Here is a 23,879-nt window from a genome sequence, read left to right on the forward strand (position 1 = left end):
TTATTTTACACAGAGAGTGGTGGGTGCTGGAATGCTCTACCTAAGGTGGTCGTAGAGGCAGATACATTAGGGATATTCAACATATGTTTGGAAAGACACATGAATATGAGGATATTGGAAGGATATGGACATTGTGTAGGCACAAGGATGAGTTTACTTGGCCTTTGATTACTAATTTAATTGGTTGAGCACAACATTGTGGGTCAAAGGGCCAGTCCCTGTGCTGTACTGTTCTATGTTCTAGTCAAAGAGCAAAAGGAAATCTATGTGCAGTAGGGAGCTGAAATTGGACAGAGTTTCAGAAAGAATTAAAGCACCTGGGAAATGTCCTTGGATCATGGAAAATCCTAATACATTTCATATATGTGTTCAAAACAAAAAGGTAACGAAGGAGGGGTAGGACCACTCAGAGACAGAGGAGGAAATGTATGCCTGGGGCTACAGGAAGTAGGTGAGATACTGAATAATACTCACCAAGGTGAGAAGTGTGAAGAATAGCAAAATCAATGTGTGGCATTCGAACAATCTAGGGCATGTTGAGATCAAAAAAGAGCTGGCATTGGGTCTATTGAAGAAGATTAAGGTGGAGGAACCCCCAGGGCCTGACAGGATTCATCCCAGGCTATTGAGAGAGGCAAGGGAAGAGACTGCTAGGGCTTTGACAGAAATCTTTGTGTCCTCTTTAGTCACAGGTGAGGTCCTAGAATCCAAGAAAACAGTTTATTTGTTTAAGAAGGGCAACAAAGATGATCCAGCAAATTGAAGGCCAGCAAGCCTCACTCTTGTGGTAGAGAAGTTATTGGAGAAGATTCTGGAGAATTGAATTTAGTCACGTTTGGAAAACAATGGTATATTAGGGACAGTTGGCATAGATCTTTGTCTGAAATTTGGAGAAGGTGACAAGGATGATTAATGTGTCAAATTCAGAGTAAATTCAAAATCAAGGTACATACAGTGTATATTGCCATATACTACCATGAGACACATTTACATGCAGGCATTTACAGGACAGAAAATAAAATAGAAATTATGAAAAAGTATACATAAATGACTGACAAGCAACCAATGTGCAAAAGAAGAGAAAATGGCCAATAAAGAATAAATAATACAGAGAACATGAGGTCCGTTCCCAGTGATGTTCCACAAGGATCAGTGCTAGGAACTCTTTCATTTGGGATATACAGTACAGTATATAAATTACTTGGATGAAAATGGAGATAGGATGAAGAGTAAGTCTGTGGATGAAACAAAATTTTGCAGAGTTAGGGACAGTGAAAGCTGGTTGTCAAAGGATACGGTGGAATATAGACCAGTGGAGCTTAACCCAGCTAAGAGTGAGGAGTTGTACTTTCAGAGGCCAAGTGTAAAGGGAAAGTACACTGTTAAAGGGCAGGACTATTAACAGTGTTGTTGTACAGTGGGATCTTGAGGTCCAAGTCCATAGCTTCTCGAAAGTGGCGACGCAAGTGGATAGGGTGGAAAAAGGAGTACAGAGTACTGAGTATAAAAGTCAGGATGTCATGCATAAAAGTTTGGTTAGGTCACACTTGGAGAACTGTTTATTTCTGATTCTCCTCATTATAGGAAGGATGTAGAGAATTTGGAGAGTCCAGAGATAGTTCTCCAGGATGCTGCCTGGATTTGAGGGCATGAACTATAAGAAGAGGTCAGACAAACTTGAGTTGTTTTCTCTGCTGCCGCAGAGATTCAGGGGAGATCCGGTAGAGGTTTATAAGATTATGAGGGGCAAAGATAAGGTAGACAGTAAGAATCTTTCCTTAAGGGTAGAAATATCTAGAGAACATGCATTTAAGGTGAGAGGGGAAGAGTTTAAAGGAGATGTGTGGTGAAGTTTTTTACCCAGAGAGTGATGGATGTCTGCGACAGGCTGTCAGGGGTAGATGATGGAGAAAGATAGATAGAGGTGTTTAATGGACATTTAGACAGACACATGAACAGACAGGAAATAGAGATATGGATCTGCAGGCAGATGTGCAGTTCAAATTAGCATCATGGTTGGGCTGAAGGGCTTGTTCCTGGGCTGTACTGTCCAGGAGTGGTAGTTTCTCCAGTGGCCCCAGTAGCTCTTCTTTCTTCTTCAGGGAGGGGGTAACAGGATGATCCAGAACAAGGGATGTCCTAGAGTGAAGGACTGTGTCAAAGTGAGATGTTCCAGAGTGACAGACTGTGGTGGAGTGATATCACAATCAGGATCAGATTCAAAACCAGAATCAGAAGCAGGTTTATTATCATTGACACATCACAAAATTTGTTGGTCTGAGCAGTACAGTGCGATACATAAAAATTATTCAGTTACAATTATAAATACTTTAAAAATAAATAGTGCAAAAAGAGAGCAAACTAGCAAGCTTGAGGCTCTTTCGAAATCTGACGTTTGGGGGGAAGAAGCTGTTCCTAAAATGTTAAGCGCGAGTTCCTGTATCTCCTCCCTAATGGTGAAAAGAGGGCCTGTTCTGGATGGTGAGGGTCCTTAATGATAGATGCTGCCTTCTCAGGCATCACCTTTTGAAGTCCTCAGTGGTGGGGAGGCAAGTGCCCGTGATGGAGCTGGCTGAGTTTACAACACTCTGCAACTTTATCTGGGCAGTGGAGCCTCCATATTGCAGGCAGTGATACAAACAGTCGGTATGCTCTCCATGGGACATTTGTAGAAATTAGGTGATACATCAAATCTGCTCAAACTCCGAATGAAGTCTAGCCATTGGCATACCTTCTTCACAATTGCGTGAGTACATTGTTCCCAGATTAGATCCTCAGAAATGCTGACACCCAGGAATTTGAAGCTATTCACCTTCCCACAGCCAACCCCTCAATGAGGATTAGTGTGTGCTCCCTCGACTTCCCCTTCCTGAAGTCCACAATCAATTATTTGATCTTACTGATGTTGAGTGTAAGATAAAAAGGGTTCTGACAGTCTGGACTTTCAGAGGGTGAGGAGACATGATGGGTGACGGGTCAGCACTGGGTCAAGAGTCGCAATGGCCAGATGGGGTACAGGTAGGTCGTTTCTCTCCAGATTGATGGGCCCATTGCTCCTCAGTCACCGTTACTGACCCTGGCTCACTCCAGTGACCCAGGCTGATGGCAGCTGCACCCAGAATCTGTACACTTTGACTCTGTGGACCTTGGGCTAGGATCGAAGGGGCTCCACTCTAATGCCTACACTCCATCTCTATCCCCCTACAGAACAATCACTGACACTGGATTGGAGGACATCGATGTGAATGCCTTTATCCACAGTCCCCAGCTTCAGTACATGTGAGTACTGCCACCCCGGGGCAGGGAGGAGGAGGAGGGAGGCTGGGAATTAGAGCGCGGAAGACGATGGGAGCGGGATACAGAACGATGAAGTGGGAAAGAGAAAAGAAAATTATCAGAGTGAGAGAGGGAGATAAGTAGAGAGGTGGAGGGAGAGAGAGTGGGGTAGGGGAGAGAGGTGGGGAGGAAGGGGGTGTGAGGGGGAGGGAGAGAGAGGAAGTCAGTGGCAGAGGGAGTGAGTGGGAGTAGTAGTCAGAGACGGTCAGTGGGAGAGGATGATCCAAGATGGTGATTGGAACTAGCAGAGTGCGTGTGGATTTGACGTCCATTCCCGGAGAGGTGAAGGGTGTCTCCTTGCCCTCCCCACCCTGGCTCCACCAATGCTGGGCAGCCAGAGCTAATGCCCCTGGGCAAGCTCCAGCTCCTCGAGTTTCCAGTATTTATTTAGCTGATCCATATTTAATCCTGCTTAGTCGTTAGCTGCTAATTGAAAATCAATAAAGCTTTCAGCTGCCGTCATTAACAGGCTGGACTGCTCACTGAGTCCTACTGACCCCTCCCTCCTCCCGCACACGCACCAACTCCTCTGACCATCCTCACAGGGAATGAACCCATTGCGCTTGGGGTTGGTCTGTGTCAGAACGCTCCCTCCCTAGTCTGTGTCTCCTCCTGCTCTTTCCCATTCCTCTCGGTCCTCGCTGCTCAACCCCCATCATACAGCTCCACCAGCCCCTGCTCTCCCCTTCCCCGTAGCTCCCATAAGACCATAAGCCATTCAAGCAGAATTAGGCCATTCAGCCCATCAAGTCTGCTCTGCATTCAATCATGGTTGGTTTATTATCCCTCTCAACTCCCTTCACCTGCAGCCTCCCTGTAATCTTTGACGCCATGACTAATCAAGAATCTATCGACTTCAGCTGTAAATGTACTCAATGACTTGGCCACAGATTTGCCACTCTCTGGCTACAGAAATTGCTCCTCATCTCTGCTCTAAACAGAGGTCCCACTCTTCCACGGCTGAGCCCTCCTCATAGAGGGTGAATCCCAAACATCTCAGCCTCTTGGGCATGAGGTCACTCCAGAATAGGGTGCCAAAGTCCGGAGGGAGAGTTGGTGCGGAGGGGTGGGATGAGGGTTTTCACACAGTTCAAAGTAATTCCAGTTCTTTAATTACACCCTCCCCCTAGAAATCTGTCGTCGAATGCGCTCACCTCCCTGTCCTGGAAACCCTTCCAGTCTCTCAACCTCACTGAGCTGTGAGTATCACTGACACCCTGATGGTTTGTATTCACCACCCCTCCTCATCCCCATCCCCACCTTTCAATCTCTCTCTCCCCCCCTCGCAAATCAATCCACTCCCACTCCCCCTCCCCTCACCCACTCCCTCTTTCCCTCCCACTCCATCTCTTCCTTCTCCCCTGCCCCCTCCATACCATCCATCCCCTTCCCATCTACACCCTTCTCTCTATCCCTCTGCACCCTTCCCTCTCACACTAGCACCTCCCTATCCCGGACTCTCACCCCAACATTCACCTCTCACTTCTTCTCCTCCACTCCCTCACCCCTCTTCACCTACTCTCTCTACCCTCCCCTCTCCACCTTTCCTTACACACTGCCCCTCCCCCACTCCTTGCACTCCCTATCCATCCCTCCTGTCTTCCTCCCCCACTCTCCCCTCCACTCATCCACCCTGCCTCACCCCTCCCTCCTCTCAATCCCACTCCCCCTCTCCCCTACCCCTCCCATCCCACTCCCCACCCCTACCCCTCCCATCCTACCACCCCTCCATCCCACTCCCCCCTCAAAATATCCCCTACTCCCAACAAACTCTCCTCCCTCCCCACCCTCCCACACTTCCATCCCCCTCACCCCTCCCCTCAATCATCTCCCTTTCCTCTTCTCCCCCTCCCCTTCCTCCCTCCCTCCCCTCCGTTTTTCCCTCTATTTCCTCACTCCCCTCCCCTCCTTTTCCTCCGTCTCCCCTTGCCTCACTTTCCTCCCCCCCCCTGCTATTTCCCTCGTTCTCCCTCCCTTTTCCCCTGCTCTCCCCCTCCCCCATTCTGCCGGCTCTCCCTCCTTTTCTCATCATTCCCTCCTTTCACCTCCCTTTCCACCACTCCCCACCAACTCCACTCTCCTTCCTTTCCTCCCACTCCTCCACTGTCCCCATCCCTCCGCTCACCCTCCCCCTCCCTTTGCTCTGTTTCCTCCCTCCTCTCCCTTTTCCTCCTTTCCTGCCCACTCCCTTTCCTCCTTTTCCTCCCTCCCTCCTATTCCTCCCTCTCCCCTCATCTCACTCCGCCTCTCACCCTATCCCTCCTGCCTTCCACTCCGCCCTCCCACTCCCACCAAACTCTCCTCCCTCCCCACTCTCCCACACTTCCCCTGCCATCCAACCCCCCCTCACCCGTCCACATCCTCCTCCCTTCCTCTTCTCTCCCTCCCGTTCTTTCCTCTATTTCCTGACTCCTCCCTCTCCTTGTCCTCCCTCTCCCACCCCTCCCTTTCCTCTCTCTCCCCCTCCGTCCCTTTCCCACCACTCCCCTCCTTTCACCCAGCATCTCTCCCTTTCCACTACTCCCCCTCCGACTCCACTCATCTTCCTTTCCTCCCCCTACACCATTGTTCCTCTCCGCTCACCCTCCGTTTCCTCACTCCACTCCCTTCCCGCACCCTCCCTACTCCCCCTCCTACTCCACATCTCTCCCTCCCTCTCTCCCATCCCCTCCGTCCCTATACCTCTGTTTCATCCCTCCATTCCCTGTAACTTTCCTCACTCCCCTCCCCTGCTTTCCTCTATTTCCTCACACCTGTCCCCCTCCTCTCCCTTTCCAACCTCTCCCCCTCACTCCCTTTCCTCCCTCGCTCTGCCCCTCCCTCCCTCTCTGTCCCACTCCCTCCCTTTCCTCTCTATCCCCTACATCCCTCACCACCTCCTCCCTCACACACTCCTCCCTATCCCCCTCCCTTTCCCACTCCCTGCCTTTCCTCCTTCTTCCCCTTCCCACTCTCTCCCTGCCCTACCCCTTCCCCCTCCCTCTCCGCCTTCCTACCCTTTCCTCTGTCTCCTCACTCCCTCCCTCTCCCTCTCTCTCCCCTCCCTCCCTCCCCCACCTTTCCACCCTCCCCGCTTGCTTTCCACCCTCTCACCCTCCCTCCCTTTCCTCCCTCTCACCCCACCCTCATCTTTCCTCCATCTCCCTTCCCTTTCCTGCCTCTCCTCTCCCTTTCCTCCCTCTGTCCCTTTACCCTCCCTCTCCCCTCACATTCTACCCTCTCCCCCTGCCGCCCTTTCCTGCATCTCCTTCCTCCCTCTCCCTCCCCACCTCCTTCTCCCCTCCCTCCCTCTCCTCAGCTTCCCTACCCTCCCTCCCTCAACCCTCTCTCCTCACCCCACCCTCAATTTCCACCCTCTCCTTCACTTTCCCTCCCTCTCCCCACTCTCCCTCCCTTTCCCTCCCCTCCACCTCCACACTCCTCTCCCTATCCTCCCTCCTCTCCCTCTTCTCCCTCCTCTCCCTCCCCATTTCCTCCTTCCTCTCTCTCTCCTTTCCCTTCCCCCTCCCCTCTTTCAGCTCTCTCCCTCCTTCTCTCCCCCTCCATCCCTCCCCATCCCTTTCCTCACTCCACTCCCTGCCCCTTTCCTCTCTCCCATTCCCTCTCCTACTCCCTTTCTTTCCTCCCTTCCCCATCCCCTCCCTTCCCCCTCCCTCTTCCCAGCTCCTTCACCTCCCTCTACCCCTCCTCTTCATCTCCCTGCCTTTCAACCCTCCCTTCCCTTCCCCACTTACCACACTTACACCTGCCCCTCCTTCCCCTATCTATCCCTCTTTCTCTCCTCCCCTGCCTCTCCCTCTCCAACCCCTCCCTTCCACCCTCATTTTCTGCTCTCATCCTCTCCCTTTCCTCCCTCCCTCTTCACCCGTCCTCTCCCTCTCCCTGCTCGGCCTCTTCCCCCCTTCCCCATCCGCTCCCTCTTCCTCTTTCACCAATCTCCTCCCCCTCCTCTTCATCTCCCCCACCTTTCAACACTCCCCTCCTTCCCTCCCCTCCACTTCCTCTCTCTCCACCCCCTCCCTTCCACCCTCTCATTTCCCCTCCTATCCTCTCCCTTTCCTCCTTCCCTATTCACCTGTCTTCTGCCTCTGCCCCCTTTCCTCTCCCTCTCCTTCCCCTCCCTTTCCTCCATCCCCTCCCCTTCTTGCCCTTTCCACACTCCCCTCCCTTTCCTCCCTATCCCCATCCCCTTCTCCCCGTGCCTTGCCTCCCTTTCCACCACTTCCCCTCCCATTCCTCTTCCCTCCCATTCCTCTTCCCTCCCTTTCCCTCTGTCCTCCCCTCCCTTTCCCCACACTCCCCTCCTTTTCCCCACACTCCCCTCCCTTCCCCTCCACTCCCTTTACCTATCCCCTCCCACTCTTTCTCCCCCACTTCATTTCTCACTTCTTGCCCTCCCCTTCCCTCCCCTTCCATTCATCCCTCCCCTCCCCCTCCTTTTTCACACTCCTCCTCCCTTCCTTTCCCTCTCCCCACTGTCCCTTTCCCTGCTCCCTCCCTTTCCACCCCTCCCCTCCCACTCCACTCCCCTTTCTTTCTCCCATTCCCCTCCCTTTCCTCCCTCTCCTCATCCCCTTCCACACTCTCCTTTTCTTCCTTCTCCCATCCATCTCACCCCTCCCCTTCCTCTCTCTCTCCTACCCCGCTTTCCTCCCTCTCCTCCCACTCTCTTATCCCTCGTCTCCTTCCCTTCCCCTTCATTCCACTCACTACACACCCCCTGCCCTCCTTCTCCCACTCCCCTTGCCCCACTTCTTCTCTCCCCTCCCTCCACTCCCCTTCTCCTTCCCTGTCCCTCCCTCTCCCCTGCCCCTCACTTACCCCTCGACTGACTACCCCCCTCACCTCCACCTCACTCACTTATCCCCCACTGAACCCCCTCATTCACTTACTGCCCATTGACCTCCCCTCACTCACTTACCACCTCCACTGACTCCACCCTTCATTCTCCTTCCCTTTCACTCCCCCACCCCAGCCACTCACTACCCCCACAGTAGTCCTCACACCCTCCCAACCCACTCCCCTGCCCACTCACTCACTCCCACCCGATCTCCCTCACCCCCCTCACCCTTCACTCACGGTCTCTCTGTCTCCACAGGGCGCTGCTGAGAAACCCCCTGCGATGCTCTTGCGCGATTGGCTGGCTGCGTCTGTGGCAGGAGCGCGGGCTTGCGGCGCTGGCCAATCAGAGCCTGAGTTGCCGGGGGAACAGCAGCAGCGTGCGACTTGAGTCGCTGCTACTCGTCGACTGCGGTAAGCGGCACCGGCACCACCGGGGGTGGGGGAGCGGGGATGGTGACGGGTCTGCCCGGGGGAGAGTGCTGTCAGAGTGTGTTTCCGGTGTAGCAGGAGGTGGAAGGGTAGATCGGGCGGCAAACCTCAGAGTGTGTGACGTATGAACAGCAAGATCCCACATACAGCTGAGGAGACATCAGGAAGAGAACTTTGCTGATATTTTCCGATCCTAACACTGCATGGTGCTCCCTCAGTATGCCCCCACCCCCCCACTGCGTGACTGGGAGGGAAAGGGCAGAGGAGAGGGAAGGGTGGCGAGGGCTGATATAAGCAGTAAGGAAGAGAAGAGGAATCAAATGAAATTATGAAAATATTGAAAAATGCAATCAAATCATTAGAACGAGTTGACATGGAGTCGGAATGTGTTGAATCGTTGTGGGTAGAGCTGATGAACTGCGAGGGTAAAAAGACCCTGACAGTACAGGAACAGGCCATTGGGCCCACAATGTTGTGTTGAACCAGCTAAAAAGCAAATCAAAAACACTCAAACACTATTGCCTCCTATCTACACCATGTCCATATTCCTCCATCTTCCTTACTTCCATGTGTCTATCCAAACGTCTCCTGAAAGCCTCTAATGTATTTCCCTCTACCACCATATCAGGCAGCACATTCCATGCAACCATGACTCTGAGCAAAAAACTTACCCCTCACATCCCCTTTGAACCTACCCCCTCTCACCTTCAGTGCATGCCCTCTGATATTAGATATTTCATCCAGGTCATTTAAATTCATCACAAACAGCAGAGTTCCCACACCCTCCACTTATTACAGGCCTGCAGCTCAAATAAGTCCCTTCAACCACTACCCCATCGTCTATCCAAAAGGTCAATTCAAAGTAGACCCAATGCACCTTAATCTTTTGGATTAGCCTCCCATGAAAGACTTTGTCAAATGTCTTTCTAAAGTCCATGTAGACAACATCCATTGCCCTACCCTCATCAATCTCTCGTCACCTTGTCAAAAACCTCGATCAAGTTGGCAAGGCACAACCTGCCATGTACAAAGCCATGCTGGTTCTCTCTAATTAGGCCATGGTTTCCAAATGCTCATATATCCTATCCCTAATTTCCCTTCAACTGATGTAAGACCCACCATCTATAGTTCCCAGGATTTTCCCTTGTTCCCTCCTTAAACAAAGGTACAACATCAGCCACTCGCTGGCCCTTGCCTGTGGCTAGCGAGGACCCGAAGATAGTGGTCAAGGGCCCAGTAATTTTGTCTCTTGATTCCTCAATAACCTGGAGTAAATCCCATCAAGCCCTGACTTCTCTGCCTTAATATTCATTCAGAAGCCCAACACTGCTTGACCTCCAAATACCAAATGTATTTATACACCTCATCACTGATCTCCTGGTCCTCCATATTGCTTTCTTTGGTAATTACTGAAGCAAAGTACTCACTAAGTACCTCACTCATATTCTCTGCATTCAAGCAAATGTTCTCCCCTTTACCCTGGAGTGATCCCACCCTCTCCCTAGTTATCCTCTTGTTCCTGATGTATGTGAGAGTGAATGCCTTGGGATTCCTCTTTGATTTTATCTGCCAGGGACTTTTCATGTTCCCTCCTGTCTTTCCTAATTCCTTTCTTTTGTTCTTTTCTGGCTTCTTTATACTCCTTGCATGCTTCATTTGATACTAACTTCCAAATCTCTGCATACTTTTCCTTTCTCTTTCCGACTAAATTCATCCATCGCAGCTTTCCTTCTCACAGAAACACACCTTTCCTGTACTCTTTGCAATTGAGCTTTAAACACCCTCCAAATATCTGATGTGGATTTGCCAGAGAAAAGGTGTTCCCAATCAACGCTTCTTAGTTCCTGACTAATGCCCTCGTAATGTGCCCTACTCCAATTTAAAACTCTCCCACAAGGACCATACATACCTTTATCTATAGCTATCCTAAAAATTAAGGAACTGTTTCCTAACTGTTCATCCACTGAAAGGTTGGTCAGCTGGCCAGACTCATTACCCAACATTTCATCTAGTACGGCCCTTCCTCTCATAGGACATTTACATATTGATTCCTGGATATACTTAACAAATTCTGCCTCATCTAAAACCCCTTACCCTAAGTCGATCCCGGTTTATATTAGGGAAGTTGAAATCAGTCATGACAGCAACCCTATTATTTTTACACATTTCCTTAATCTGATAACATGTCTGTTCCTCAATGTCCTGGTGGCTATCAGGGGGTCTATAGTACAATCAGTGTGATTGTACCCTTCCTGTTCCTGAGTTCTACCCAAATGGACTCAGTGTCTGACCCCCCCCCCATTATGTCTCCCCTGAGAACAGCTGTGATATTGTCCCTGATCTGTAGTGCAACTCCCACTCCACCCCTTTCTTTAATCTCTTCCACTATCTTTTCTAAATTTCGAAAGCCTGGTACATTAATCACCCATTCATGGTCCTCTCTCAAGCAAGTTTCAATAATGGCTACGACACTGCAGTGCTCTAAGTTCATCACCCTTACCTATAATACTCCTAGCATTAAAATATACACACTTGAAACTGTCCAAGCAATCATACCTGTTATTTTGATTTTGCCATTCAGTAATTTCCCTGACATCTACTTTCTGGTCCAATCCTACCCTTACTGACCTGGGATTCTGGTTCCCAGCCCCCTGCAAAACTAGCTTAAAATCTCCTGAGTAGTATCAGCAAACTTCCCGGCCAAGATACTGGTTCCCCTCCACCTCAGGTCCTGTCCCCTGCACCATCTCCACAGACATTCATTCATCCATACTATCATTTCATTCCGATCTACGCTAGCCTGTGGCACAGGGAGTAATCCAGAATTTACAACCTCAGAGGTCCTTCTCTTCAGCCTCTTTCCTAACTATCTACTCACTACATAGGACCTCTGCCCCCCACCCCACTTCTGCTTATGCCATTGGTGCCATAAGTTATATACAGACCCCTAAACGGTAGCAAGAATGTGGTCGACAAATTGCAACAGGAGATAGAAAATGCATGCCAAAAGAGCATTAATCCAATAGTCATGGGGGATTTCAATACGCAGGTAGATTGGGAAAATCAGATTGGTGCTGGATCCCAAAAGGGGGAATTTTAGAATGTCTACAAGGTGGCTTTTTAGAGTAGCTCATGGTTCAGCCCACTAGGGGAATCAGCTATCCTGGATTGGGTGTTGTGCAATGTATCTGAATTGATTAGAGAGCTTAAGGAGCTTAAGGTCAGTGATCATAATATGATAGAATTCACCCCGCAATTTGAGAAGGAGAAGCTAAAGTCAGATATATCAGTATTACAGTGAAGTCAAGGGAATTACAGAGGCATGAGAGAAGAGCTGGACAAAATTGATTGGAAAAGAACACTGGCAGGGATGATGACAGACATGCAATGGCTGGATTTTCTGGGAGCAATTCAGAAGGCTCAGGATATATACATCCTAAAGAGGAAGAAGTTGTCTGAAGGCAAGATGACACAATTGTGGCTAACAAGAGAAGTCAAAACCAACATGAAAACCAAAGGGAGCGCATATAATAGAGCGAAAGTTAGTTGGAAGTTAGAGGATTGTGAAGCTTTAAAAACTAAGAGTCATCAGGAAGGAAAAGATGGAATATGAAGGTAAGTTAGCCAGTGATATTAAAGAGGATACCAAATGTTTCTTCAGATACATAAATTGTAAAAGAGAGGCAAGAGTGGATATTGGACTGCTGGAGAAGTAGTAATGGGGATCAAGGAAATGGCAGACAAACTGAATAAGTATTTTGCATCAGTCTTCACCCTGAAAGACACAAGCAGTATTCCAGAATTTTGAGAGTGTGTGGGGGGGGGGGGGGGCAGAAGCGAGTGAAGTTACCATTACTACGGAGAAGGTGCTCGGGAAACTGAAAGGTCACCTGGACCAGATGGTGTTCACCTCTTTTCAAAGAGGTGGCTGAAGAGATTGTGGAGGCATTAATAATGATCTTTCAAGAATTAATATGATTCTGGAGAAATGGAAAATTGCAACTGTTACTTCACTTTTCAAGAAGCAAGGAAATTACGGGCCACTGACCTCAGATGTTGGGGAGATGACGGAGTTGATTTGTAAGGATATGGTTTCGGGGTACTTGGAGACACTTGATAAGATAGGCTGTAATCAGCATTGTTTCATTTCCTTCTGTTGGAATTATTTGAAGAAGCAATAAGCAGGATAGACAGAGGAGAATCAATGGATGTTTTGCACAGGGATTTTCAGAAGACCTTTGACAAGGTGCCACACGTGAGGAAGTAGGGAGGCTACAGAAGGACTTAGACAGATGGCCTATTCTCCTAATCTAAGTCCTTCTGTAGCCCTCTACTTCATCAAGACGACCTGCCCCTCCACTTGTCTTTATATCATCCTCAAACCTTGCCACAAAGCCATCAATTCCATCATCCGTCTTTGACGTATAACATTAAAAAAGTGGTCCCAACACAGATGCTCATTGAACACCAGTCAGTGGCACCCAAACAAAAAAGCCTCCCTTTATTCCCACTTTTTACCTTCTGTCAATCAGAAAAATACTTTATCTATCCTAGTAACTTTCCGTAATACCATGGACTCTTTACTTGTTAAGCAGCCTCATGTGGCTCCTTCTCAAAGGCCTTCTGAAAATCCCAATAGAAGATGGAATACAGTGTCGGGAAGAGTATGGTCATGCGCTTTGTTAGAAGAAGTAAAAGGGTAGACTATTTTCTAAATGGACAGAAGATTAAAAAATCTGAGCTGTAAAAGGACTTGGGAGTATTTGGGCAGGATTCCCTAAAGGTTAATTTGCAGGTTGAGTCAGTGCTGGAGGAAGGCAAATGTGATGTTCACATTCATTTCAAGAGGTCTAGAATTTAAAAGCAAGGATGTAATGTTGAAGCTTTATAAAACAGTGTTTCAAAGGAAGGTCATGAAAATGATTCTGGGATTGAAAAGCTTGTTATATCAAAAGCATTTGGGCTCTGGGCCTCTACCCACGGGAATTCAGAAGAATGAGGGCTGAGGGATGACCTCATTGAAACCTATTGAATGTTGAAATCTTGGTAGAGTGGATGTGGAGAGGATTTTGGTCTATGGGGGAAAGGAGGAGGAAGGTGAGAGAGGAGAAGAGAAGGAGGGGAGTGGGAGGGGATAGGGAAGGGTGAGGGTAAGGTGATGGGGAGTGGAAGGGGGAAAGTAGAGAGGTGAGGAAGGTGAGTGGAAGGGGAACAGGAGGAGTTGGGGGAGTAAAGATGGAGGGGTGTGGAGGGCAGGAGGAGAGGGAATTGGAAGGAGAAGAGATGGGAGAAGTGAAGATAGAGGAGAGGAGAAGGGTGAGAGAGGGGAGGAGAAGGGAGGGGGAGGGGTGGAGATTAGGGCGAGGGAAGGAGAAAGGGGAGGTGGGGGGTGAAGTTGAAAGGTGAGAGAGGGGATGAGGAGGGGGAGGGTAGGAGAGGGAAAGGCAAGCGAGAGGGGTGATGGGGAGGGGATGAAAAGGAGGAGGGAAACAGATGGTGAAGGGGAGGGAGAGGGGAGGAGGAGGAGGAGGAGAGAGTTGACAGGAGGGAAAGGAGAGGGGAGAAAGGGAGAGAGTGGGGAGAAGAAGTGATGGAGGGGAGGGGAGTAGAAGGGTGAGAGAGGTGCGGAGGAGGGGGAGGATGAGAGGGAAGGAGAAAGGCAAATGAGAGGGGTGAAGGGGAGGGAAGGGGAGGGGGAGGAAAGGGAGGGGGAGAAGAAGGGGAGAAGGGGAGGAAAAGAAGAGAGAGGGGAGGAGAATGGGGAGGGAGAGGGGTGGAGGGAGAGAGGGAGATAGGTGGAGAAGTACAAGGAGAGGGAAAAGGGGGAGAGAGTGAGGGATGAGAGGAGGAGGTGGTAGAAAAGTTGAGGAGAAGGGAGAAGGAGGATAGAAGGAAGAGGAGGGAGGGGGAGGAGAAGGGGTGTGGAAGGGGAAGGGAGGAGGAGAGAAGAAGGGTAGGGAATGGGGACAAGACTGGAGGGGGAAACAGTTTGGATCCAGGAGGAATTGTTATGGCGGACGTGACAAATGTGGTACCTGCAGTGTGTCTGGGGTGTGTATGGAGATAGTACTGTTTGGCCCTCTCCCTCCCCCACTGACCTCTGGCACCATCCTGGTGGTGACCTTTCCCTTGCAGGTGTGGCGGAGGCTGTAATCGACGCAGAGAACCTGACAGTGAGGGAAGGAGAGAACCTCACCCTCCTGTGTCGTGCCTCGGGTTTGCCCCCACCCTCTGTCCACTGGCTACTGGAGAGGGTCAGGTCCCGATACTCCCTGCAGGTGAGAACAATGCGGTACAGATTTTGAGGACTGGGTGTTGTGGCGGGGTCATCATTAGGGAAGTGTTTTGTGTTAGCTGTTAGGGGTAGAACTTTGACTTGACACTCGTTCTGGGTGTTGGGTTGGGGTCAGAATTTGGGCGTATCATTGGTTGGTTGAGATGTTGGGTATGGTTGTTCAGATGTTGGGAAGGGGAACTGAAATCAGTTGTTGAGATGCTGGATTGGGGTGTTGATACGTTGGGTTGGTTTGCTAATGGGCTGGAGTGTTGCGTAGGGATGTTGGTTTGGAGTTTTGGGATGTTGAGGTGTTGGGTTAGGGTGCTAATGTGTTAGGTTGAGGTGTTGGGTTGTGATTTTAGGTTGTAGCAGTTGAACTGGGGTGTTGAGTTGCCGCGTTAGATTGGGCTTTTGGGATGTTAGACAGGGCTGTTGGGTTGGTGTGTTGTGATAGATCATTGGTGGTGTCAGAGTGCAGACTGGGGCACACAGGCTCTGTGGTGAGGGGACTGGGGTGTGGGAGTGTTGATGGGGAACAGGCCTCTGAGTGTGGTGGGGCAGTTGCTGTGGCAGGAACAGGCTCCGTCCCCTTCCGGGGTCCTGACTGAACGAGGTACCCCTGCTCTGACCCCAGGTGGATGCTGCTCGGCCGCAGGAAGCAGCGCTTATCCTGATCAACGTCGACCCCGAGGAGAATGGCAACACCCTCAGCTGCTGGGCAGAGAACATGGTGGGGGCCACAGAGGTCTCCCTCACCCTCTCAGTGTTGTGTAAGGGAACGCTCCTCCCCCAATCTCTCTGCCCCCTCCCCAATCCTAAACACTGCCCACCCTCTCTATTCCTCCATCCCTTCCCCATGCCTCCCCATCTCTGCCCCAATCCTTCCCCAATCCCTCCTGTCTCTCTCCAATCCCCCCGTTCTTCCCTACTCCAATTCCCCCCTCCATTACTTCCCTCCATCCCCCCTTTTCCTCTCCTTCTGTCTCCTGCTTTGTTCTCTATCACCCTTTCTCTCTTATCCTGAGGGCAATGAAGGTCACCTCCGACTGTCCTGACCTTTGACTCCGATAGAGTACACAGACCTTCGAGCCCCTCAGAATCTGCTGAAATCTGACAGCCATCAAGCTTTTCTGACCCCACACCCCTCAGACTGCACTGACCTTTGAACCTTGGGCCACACTGACCTATAACCCCTGAGAACATGCTGACCTCTGATATCCCTTGGTTTCTGTCAATCTCTCAGCCCCCTCAAATGGTGCTACCTATTTATCCCTTGGTCAGCACTGACCTCTGACCCCTCGTGGGCTCATGCCCACTGATCCCCCTCGGACCTCACAGACATATGACCACTACCCTCCCCCACCCCCCAGGATGGCGCTGACCCATCAGACAATGCTGCCCTCCGACCCTTCCTTGGAGCGCACTAACGTCTGACTCCCTGCTAAGGTGCTGACTTCCAGCCCTCGAACTGCGCTAACTCCTGACAGCCCTGAGACTGTGCTGGTCTCTGACCCCTGAAACTGTGCTGACCTCTGACCCCTGAAACTGTGCTGACCTCTGACGCTGCCCCCACAGATAAGCCGGAGATCCTGAGCCTGTCAGACGCTGTCAACCACCACAACTGGTGCTTCCCATTCGTGATGCGCGGCAACCCTCGGCCCCACACCCGATGGTTCCACGGCCCCTTCGAGCTGCCCAACAGCCTCATCAGCTGGACCACCATCTATGAGGAGGCCCCCAACGAGGTGCACGGCTGCCTGGAGCTGGCCAGCCCCACCCACTGCAACAATGGTAACTACACGCTGATCATCGAGAACCCACTGGGCAGCGCCCGCGCCTCCGCCCAGGGGCACTTCATGGACGGGCCCCTCGACATCTGCCTCAGCGAGCCCACCACCCCCGGTGAGGAGCAGGGAGGGTGCAGGGAATTGGGGAGGGGGGAAGTTGGAAGTGGTGGCAAGCCCAGGGAAGCATGGAATGGTGGAGATGGGGAAGGGGGAAAGAGAGAAAAGCTGAGGGGAGGAGGGGAAGGAGGGAAGGGAAGGGCAAGAGAGAAAGGGTTGGAGAGGGAGACAGGAAGTGGGAGGGAGGGGCTGGGAAAGGGAGAGGGGGAGGAGAAGATGAAGGAGGGGAATGAGTGGGGAGTGTAACAGGAGGGAGTGAGAGAATGAGGCAGGGTAGATGAGAGGGAGGGGTAGGAGGACCGATGAGGGTGGCTATGTCAGAGAAGTAGGGAGGTTGGGGAGGGAAAGAGGAGAGGGAGGGGTTGGGAGAGTGAAGGGGTGTTGTGAGCAAAAGAGGGGTGACTGTTTGTCACTGGGGACAGGTCAAGTGGCTTTACCCTCTTCACTGACATTATTACCCCAGTCCGAAGCTGTAACATGATGTCTGTATCTTTTACCCTGTACAGCAGCGAGGGAGACCACCACCTCGAGGAACGTGACGGCCCGGGAGGAGGAGCCTACCTTCGGAGTGAGTATTTTTGTTCGGGGTCTGGGTTCCCTGGGAACACCTCAACGTCATTAAACAGCCGGATTTCCCTGGTCCGCACCGGTTTTAAGTCAGATCATCGCCTACCCTCCCTCCCCCAGACACACGGCCTCACTGCAGAAATGGGAACTCACTTCCCCAGGGAGGGGAGGGGAACCTGCAGGTGGTCGTGCTCCGTTGGTGTGTCTGAGTGGGAGGGGCATCAGGCTGGAGAAGGGTTGGGTGAGTAACTGCAGTGTTTTGTGTAGACAGCGCACTCTGCGGCCACTGTGCGTCGGTGGTGGAGGGAGGGGGTGTTCAGCAGTGATGGGTGGACTACGAATCAGGTGGGAATTATTGGAACTGCACTCCCCAGGCTAGTGGGACGTGTCCTGTCACATTCCTGACCATCAGGTTTCAAAGTCATCTATGTCACAGTCAATAAACCCAATGAGGTTTATTTTCACTGATGTATATGATGTGAAATCCGCTGTTTTGCAGCAACAGTACAGTCAGAGACATAAAATTCTGATAAATTACAAAATAAATAAACAGAACGTATGTCAGGTTTATTTTCACTGACGTGATATTTATTGTTTTGTGGCAGCAGTACGCTGCAATATATAAAATTACTATACAATAAGAATATATAAAATATAGGTTTGCAGAAAGAAAGCAAAGTAGTGAGGTGATGTTCATGGGTTCATGGGCCTTTCAGAACCCTGATGCGGAGGGGAAGAAGCTGTTCCTGAAATGGTTGAGTGTGTGTGTCCAGACTCCTGTACCTTCTCCCTGGTGGTAGCAGTGAGAAGAGGGTATGTCCAGAATGGTGAGGGTTCTACATGATTGATGCCACCTCCTTGAGGCCTTTTGAAGATGCCCTCTGTAGTGGAGAGGCCAGTGCCCATGGCTGAGTTTACAACTATCTTGCAGCTTTTTCCAGGCCTGTGTAGTGGCCCCCTACCCAACCATACAGTGATGCAACCAGTTAGAATGTTGTACATCCGTAGAAATTAGCTCAGAATATTAAAAAATGAGGAAGTAGTGCATAAATGGGGAGGTAGTGTTCATGGATTCACGGACCACCCTGATGTCATAGGAGACTGAGAATGATCTTGCAGAACATTATGAGGAGCATAGGCAGGGTGAATGGTCACAGCATTCCCCCAGGTTGGTGAATAAAAAACTAAAGGGCATTAGGGTGAGAGGGGAAACAGGAACCTGAGGGGCAATGTATTCACCCAAAGGGAGGTGAATATATAGAGCCAGCTGCCAGAAGAAGTAGTTGAGGCAAGTACAATAACAACATATAAAATGGTGTTCAATTCCTGTTGCCTTCTATAAGGAGTTTATACATTCTCCCCATCACTGTGTGGGTTTCCTCTGGGTGTTCCAGTTTCCTCTCACACTCCAAAGACATATGGGTTAGTCTTGGTAATTTGTGAGCATGCTATGTTGGAGCCTCCCTACCCCAGGTAATCAGTTCAATCAGTTTTATTGCCGGTTTGATACAGACAACCGACATCTATCTCTTCTCACTTCCTCTGATCCTGTAATGCTGAGCCCCTACCTGGCCTCCTGCTCCCTATCTTCTTTATGATCGGTCCTCCCCGCTCCCTTTCACAGTCACTCCCATATCACCATCCCCCATTCTAGTCTGGTGACCAAAAAAGTTACCAGAGGTACGGGTATGATTTCACGAGCGAAGTGGCAATTCTGGACCAAACTGGAATCAATGAAGGATGCTCGATAGTTGTGGCAGGGCTTAATACTATCATCTCTTATAAAGTTATATCAAGCAACATAGGTGATAGCAAGGCTTTGCCTCCAGATCAGCTCAATGTCTTCCATGCTCACCTTGAATGTCAAATCACGGAGAAACCATCACCAACTCTCCCAACCATTGAATACATCTACATGAAATGCTGCCACAGGAAAGCATCATCCATCATCAAGGACCCCCACAACCTAGGGAACGACCTCATCACTGTTGCCACCAGGAAGAAGGTACCGGGTCCTCAGGACTCACAACACCAGGTTCAGGAACAGCTGCCATCCCTCATTCATCAGGCTCTTGAACCAAAGGAGACAGCTTCACTCAACTTCACTTGCCCCTACATTGAAATGTTGCCACAACCAATGGACTCACTCACAAGGACTCTTTATCCTATGTTCTCAATATTTATTGCTTATTTATTTATTATTATCATTTCTGCTTCTATATTAGTTTGTTTGTTATCTTCTACACTCTGGTTGAATGCAGTAGTTAGGCTGTCTTTCATTGATCGTGTTATGGTTGTTATGATTATGATTCAAAGTTGAAAGTAAATTTATTATCAAAATTATTATCAATTTACTTATTATAAATCATTGAATTGACCTACAAGAAAATGAATGCCAGGTTTGTATATGGTGACATATATGTACTTTGATAATAAATTTACTTTCAACTTTGAATCCAGTCCCTCCATCTCACTCTATACTTTCTGTGAATCAAGATGACCTCCACGAACTACTTGGAAAACAGAACATTAAGAAAGCTGCAGTCTCTGAAGCTGTCTTGCTTGGTAATGCTAAAGCACCGTGTAGATCAGCTAGCCCATCTTCACCAAGATATTTAGCACCTCCCTGCAATTATGCAGGGTTCCAGACTGCTTTAAAGTTGCTACAATCGTTCCAGTTCCCAGGAAAGACAAGATCAATATACGTAATGATTATAGGTCAGTTGTTCTGACTTCAGTAGTTGTAAAAACCTTTGAGCGTTTGATGTTAGCCTACCTTAAGTCCATTACTGATCCTCTTCTTGACCTGCTATGGTTTGCTTATAGAGCAAATTGCTCAGTTAAGGATACAGTTAAGTTGAGCCTTTATTACACTCTTAAACATTTGGACTCCCCCAACATCTATGTGAGGATCTTGTTTGTGGATTTTATCTCTGCCTTCAGTACTCTTGTTCTGGAGTTGCTCCACAGAAAGCTTACCCAGCTAGCTTTACCCGACATTGTCTGTCAGGGGATTACGAGCTTCCTGTTCGAAGGAAGCGGTATGGAAGGCTGGGTTCCTACTTGCCCAGTCCAATGTCTATAAGCACAGGCTCTCCCCAGGTTCTTCCCTTTATATTCTCACTTTATACAAATGACTGTACTTCCACAGACAAATCTATTAAAGTTTGCAGATGACACGACTAGTTGATCTCATCTCTAATAATGATGTGTCCTGCTATCAAAGAGAGGTAGACTGCTTTGTTTGCAGCATGGTGTGCTCGCAACAACTTGGAGCTTAATGCTATCAGGACTATAGAAATGAGGGTTAATTTCTGCTGAAATCCCCTACCTTTCCCTCCCCTTGGAAGTTAATGGTCAGGCTATGTCTGTGGTCATGCCATATAACCATATAACAATTACAGCACGGAAACAGGCCATCTCGGCCCTTCTAGTCCGTGCCAAACGCTTACCCTCACCTAAGTCCCACCTACCTGCACTCAGCCTATAACCTTCCATTCCTTTCCTGTCCATATTCCTATCCAATTTTACTTTAAATGACAAAATCGAACCTGCCTCTACCACTTCTACTGGAAGCTCATTCCACACAGCTACCACTCTCTGAGTAAAGAAGTTCCCCCTCGTGTTACCCCTAAACTTTTGCCCCTTAACTCTCAACTCATGTCCTCTTGTTTGAATCTCCCCTACTCTAAATGGAAAATTCAAATTCCCGGGGGACTACCATTGCCAATAGATGGAAATGGGACAAGCTCATCATTAGGAAAGCCCAATAAGGTCATTCTTCCTACTCTGCATTAGGAAACTTTGCCCCTCAGGGCGTACCCCTGATGAGTTTTCACTCAGCCATCATTGAGGGTGCTGTGAACACCGCTATCACCAGTAGGTTCCCTACCGCCTCCTCCCTCTCCAAATCCAGGTTTCAGTGAGTGGTCCACTCAGCAGAGAAGATCATTGGCTGTCAGCTACCAACATTTAAAAAAACCTGTTCATCGCCAGAGCGAAGAAAAGAGCTAAAAAATTGCTGTTGAATCGGGGAGACGCCGCAAGTCAATCACCACCAGAACTACACGTCATCACTGAAGCTTCTTTCCTGTAGCTTCTCAACAAAACTCACTTGGGTGTTATTTCCTAACTGTCTCTGCACAATATCTGTTAAATGGTCTTTCCTCTTCTCCTTGTTCTGTTGATAATTATTTATTCTGTTCATACGTTCACATTTATTTAAGTTTGATGATTGACCTTTTGCACTAATTGTTGATTGTTTTACTCCATTTTGCCCAATTGTCTTATAAATTGTTACTGCTATCGTGTTGTCTGTTGTGGTACTGCTCTGTGTTTTATGATGCTTGGCACTGAACTGCAATCAATTCTGGCAGGTTTCACATATTGACAATAAAGTGATTGTGCTTCTGATTCTGATGTGACAAATAAAACTAATCTTTGTCTTTGAGGTTCTTAGATAAATTCATAGGTATGAAGGTTTAGCCAAACACTGGCAAGTGGGAGCACTCAGATGGGCACCGTGGTTGGCATTGGACAGCCTGTTTCCATGCCATGTGACCTCCTAATGTTAGGAGACCATTCAGCCCATTGTCCACCTCTTGCCCCTGCCAGCCTCAGGGAGTGAGGGAGAAGGGTGCAGTCAGTGGAAGAGTCCTCACCCTCTGTATCTGTGTGTCCTACCCACAGGTGTGGGTGCCAGTGGGACTGGCTGTCCTGGCCTCGCTCTTCCTGATGCTGGTGCTAACCGCGATTCACCGAGTCCGCACCGACAGCAAGCTGCATCACAACCGTAAGCACACAACCGAGGGGAGCGAGGGGAACAAGCGGGAAGTGGCAGGGAGAGAATGGAGATGAAAGGGGAAGGGTGCATGTGGAGAGAGAGGGAGTGGAAGGGAAGGGGTGGAGGGAAGGAGGGATGGTGTGGGTGGCAGTGGGAAGTGGATGGAAGAACAGGAGGGGGAGGCTGGGAACAGATGTGAGAGGGAAGGAGAGGAATGGAGGCAATGGGGAGGAGGGAGGAAATGGAAGAGGAGGGGAGGGGTGCGAGAGGAGTGGATGCAGAAAGAACAGGGAGAGGTGGAGTGGTATAGGAAAGGAAGTGACGGGGAAGTAGGAGGTGAGGGAGAAGTAGGGGAATGATGAGGTGAGGGAGAAGTACGGGAAGGATGAGGTGAGAAGGGTGATGGAAAGTGAGGATGAAGGGAGAGATGGTGGGGACGAGAATAGTGACGTTGGGGAGAGAACATTTGAGGGAGGAAGAATTGGGGAGGCAAGGGAGGTGTGTGAGTGAGGAAGATGGAGCAGTGGGGGTGGAAGAGATGGGTATTCCCCAGGGAAGGGTCAGTGTGTGAGTTCAGACCCTCCCTCACTCCCTTCCATTGTCCCTTCTCAGGGGAGGCAAAGATGCTGGGAGCAGAGGAGGAAGCGGGGGTTTCGCTGCACTTCCTGAACCTGGGAATCAGTGCCAGCCCACTGCCCCGCGATCAACAGGAGGCAAAGAGCCATGCCATCCAGAACCCACAATACTTCTGGGAGTCCCGCTCCTTCCTGAAGGATCACGACCCTGGTGAGGGAGCGCCATGGTGCCGGAGGGGCAAAGAGGGATCTCCGCACTGTGGGGGTAGCGAATGAGGGAGTGCTGCGCTGTGGGAGAGGTAGTGAGGGAGCTTCGAGTCACGGGAAAGGTAATGAGGGTGCTCTGCGTTGTGGGAAGGGTGGTGAGAAAGGATCAACGCACCGTGGGAGGGGTGATCAGAAGGGATTGGTGCACGTTGCAGGACGGGTGGCAAGGAGAATGCTGGATCAAAGGATTGCCGCGAGCGGTAAGGGTTCGGGCAGGATTTCTCGTTACATGCTCTGGGCATGTTGGCCTGACACCGGATGGGACGTCTCTCCTGTTCCAGCTGTGCACCACATCAACCGGAGGGACATCAGTCTGAAGTGGGAGCTCGGAGAAGGAGCCTTCGGCAAGGTGTTCCTGGCAGAGTGGCAAAAACACAGGGATGGGGAGGAACCAATGCTGGTGGCGGTCAAGGTAAGGATCACCTCATTCAGAGGAGAGGTTGGGAGAGGGAGAGGGAGAGGGCAGGAAGTGTGGCTGAGAGAGAGGGAGTGAACATGGAAAGAGTGTTAGAGAGGGGCAGAGGGTTGGAAAATGAGGGACAGAGGGAGCATTTGAGGGAGGGAAGGAAAGATTCATGAGAGGAAAGGAGAATGAGGGAGGAAGGTGTAGGAGGGAGAGTGAAGCAGTGAGAGTGAGTGAATGAGGCAGGGAGATAGATGGTGAGAGGGGACAGTGAGGGAGAGACAAAGGAATGGAGTAGGTTGTTTTCAGGGAAGGAAAGGTGAAGCAAATGCAGATATGTGGAGAATGGAAATTGTAGATTGTGAAGGAAACAGGTGAGGGAGAAGTGTGTATCTGTGTGTGCGTGACTGTGTATATCTGTATGTTTGAGTGTGTGTGTGTTTGCTTGTCCCTGTATTCAATGTCACTGTCTCTGTCTGAGCCTTCCCGTCTGTCT

General features: G+C 50.0%; 1 protein-coding gene across 1 annotated transcript in view; it reads left to right on the forward strand.

Annotated features, from left to right (window-relative positions):
• Window positions 1–23,879, forward strand: part of LOC140735154 (high affinity nerve growth factor receptor-like) — a 46,623-nt gene that overhangs the window by 3,842 nt on the left and 18,902 nt on the right. The window contains exons 3-12 of the mRNA XM_073059943.1: window positions 3,208–3,279; window positions 4,467–4,535; window positions 8,435–8,589; window positions 14,743–14,885; window positions 15,519–15,654; window positions 16,460–16,786; window positions 17,295–17,356; window positions 22,045–22,147; window positions 22,751–22,924; window positions 23,262–23,392. Of these exons, the coding sequence (XP_072916044.1) occupies window positions 3,208–3,279; window positions 4,467–4,535; window positions 8,435–8,589; window positions 14,743–14,885; window positions 15,519–15,654; window positions 16,460–16,786; window positions 17,295–17,356; window positions 22,045–22,147; window positions 22,751–22,924; window positions 23,262–23,392 (1,372 nt within the window). The remainder of the gene's footprint in view (window positions 1–3,207; window positions 3,280–4,466; window positions 4,536–8,434; window positions 8,590–14,742; window positions 14,886–15,518; window positions 15,655–16,459; window positions 16,787–17,294; window positions 17,357–22,044; window positions 22,148–22,750; window positions 22,925–23,261; window positions 23,393–23,879) is intronic.

This window comes from Hemitrygon akajei, chromosome 11 (genome assembly GCF_048418815.1).
Source record: "Hemitrygon akajei chromosome 11, sHemAka1.3, whole genome shotgun sequence".
NCBI classification, from domain to species: domain Eukaryota; kingdom Metazoa; phylum Chordata; class Chondrichthyes; order Myliobatiformes; family Dasyatidae; genus Hemitrygon; species Hemitrygon akajei.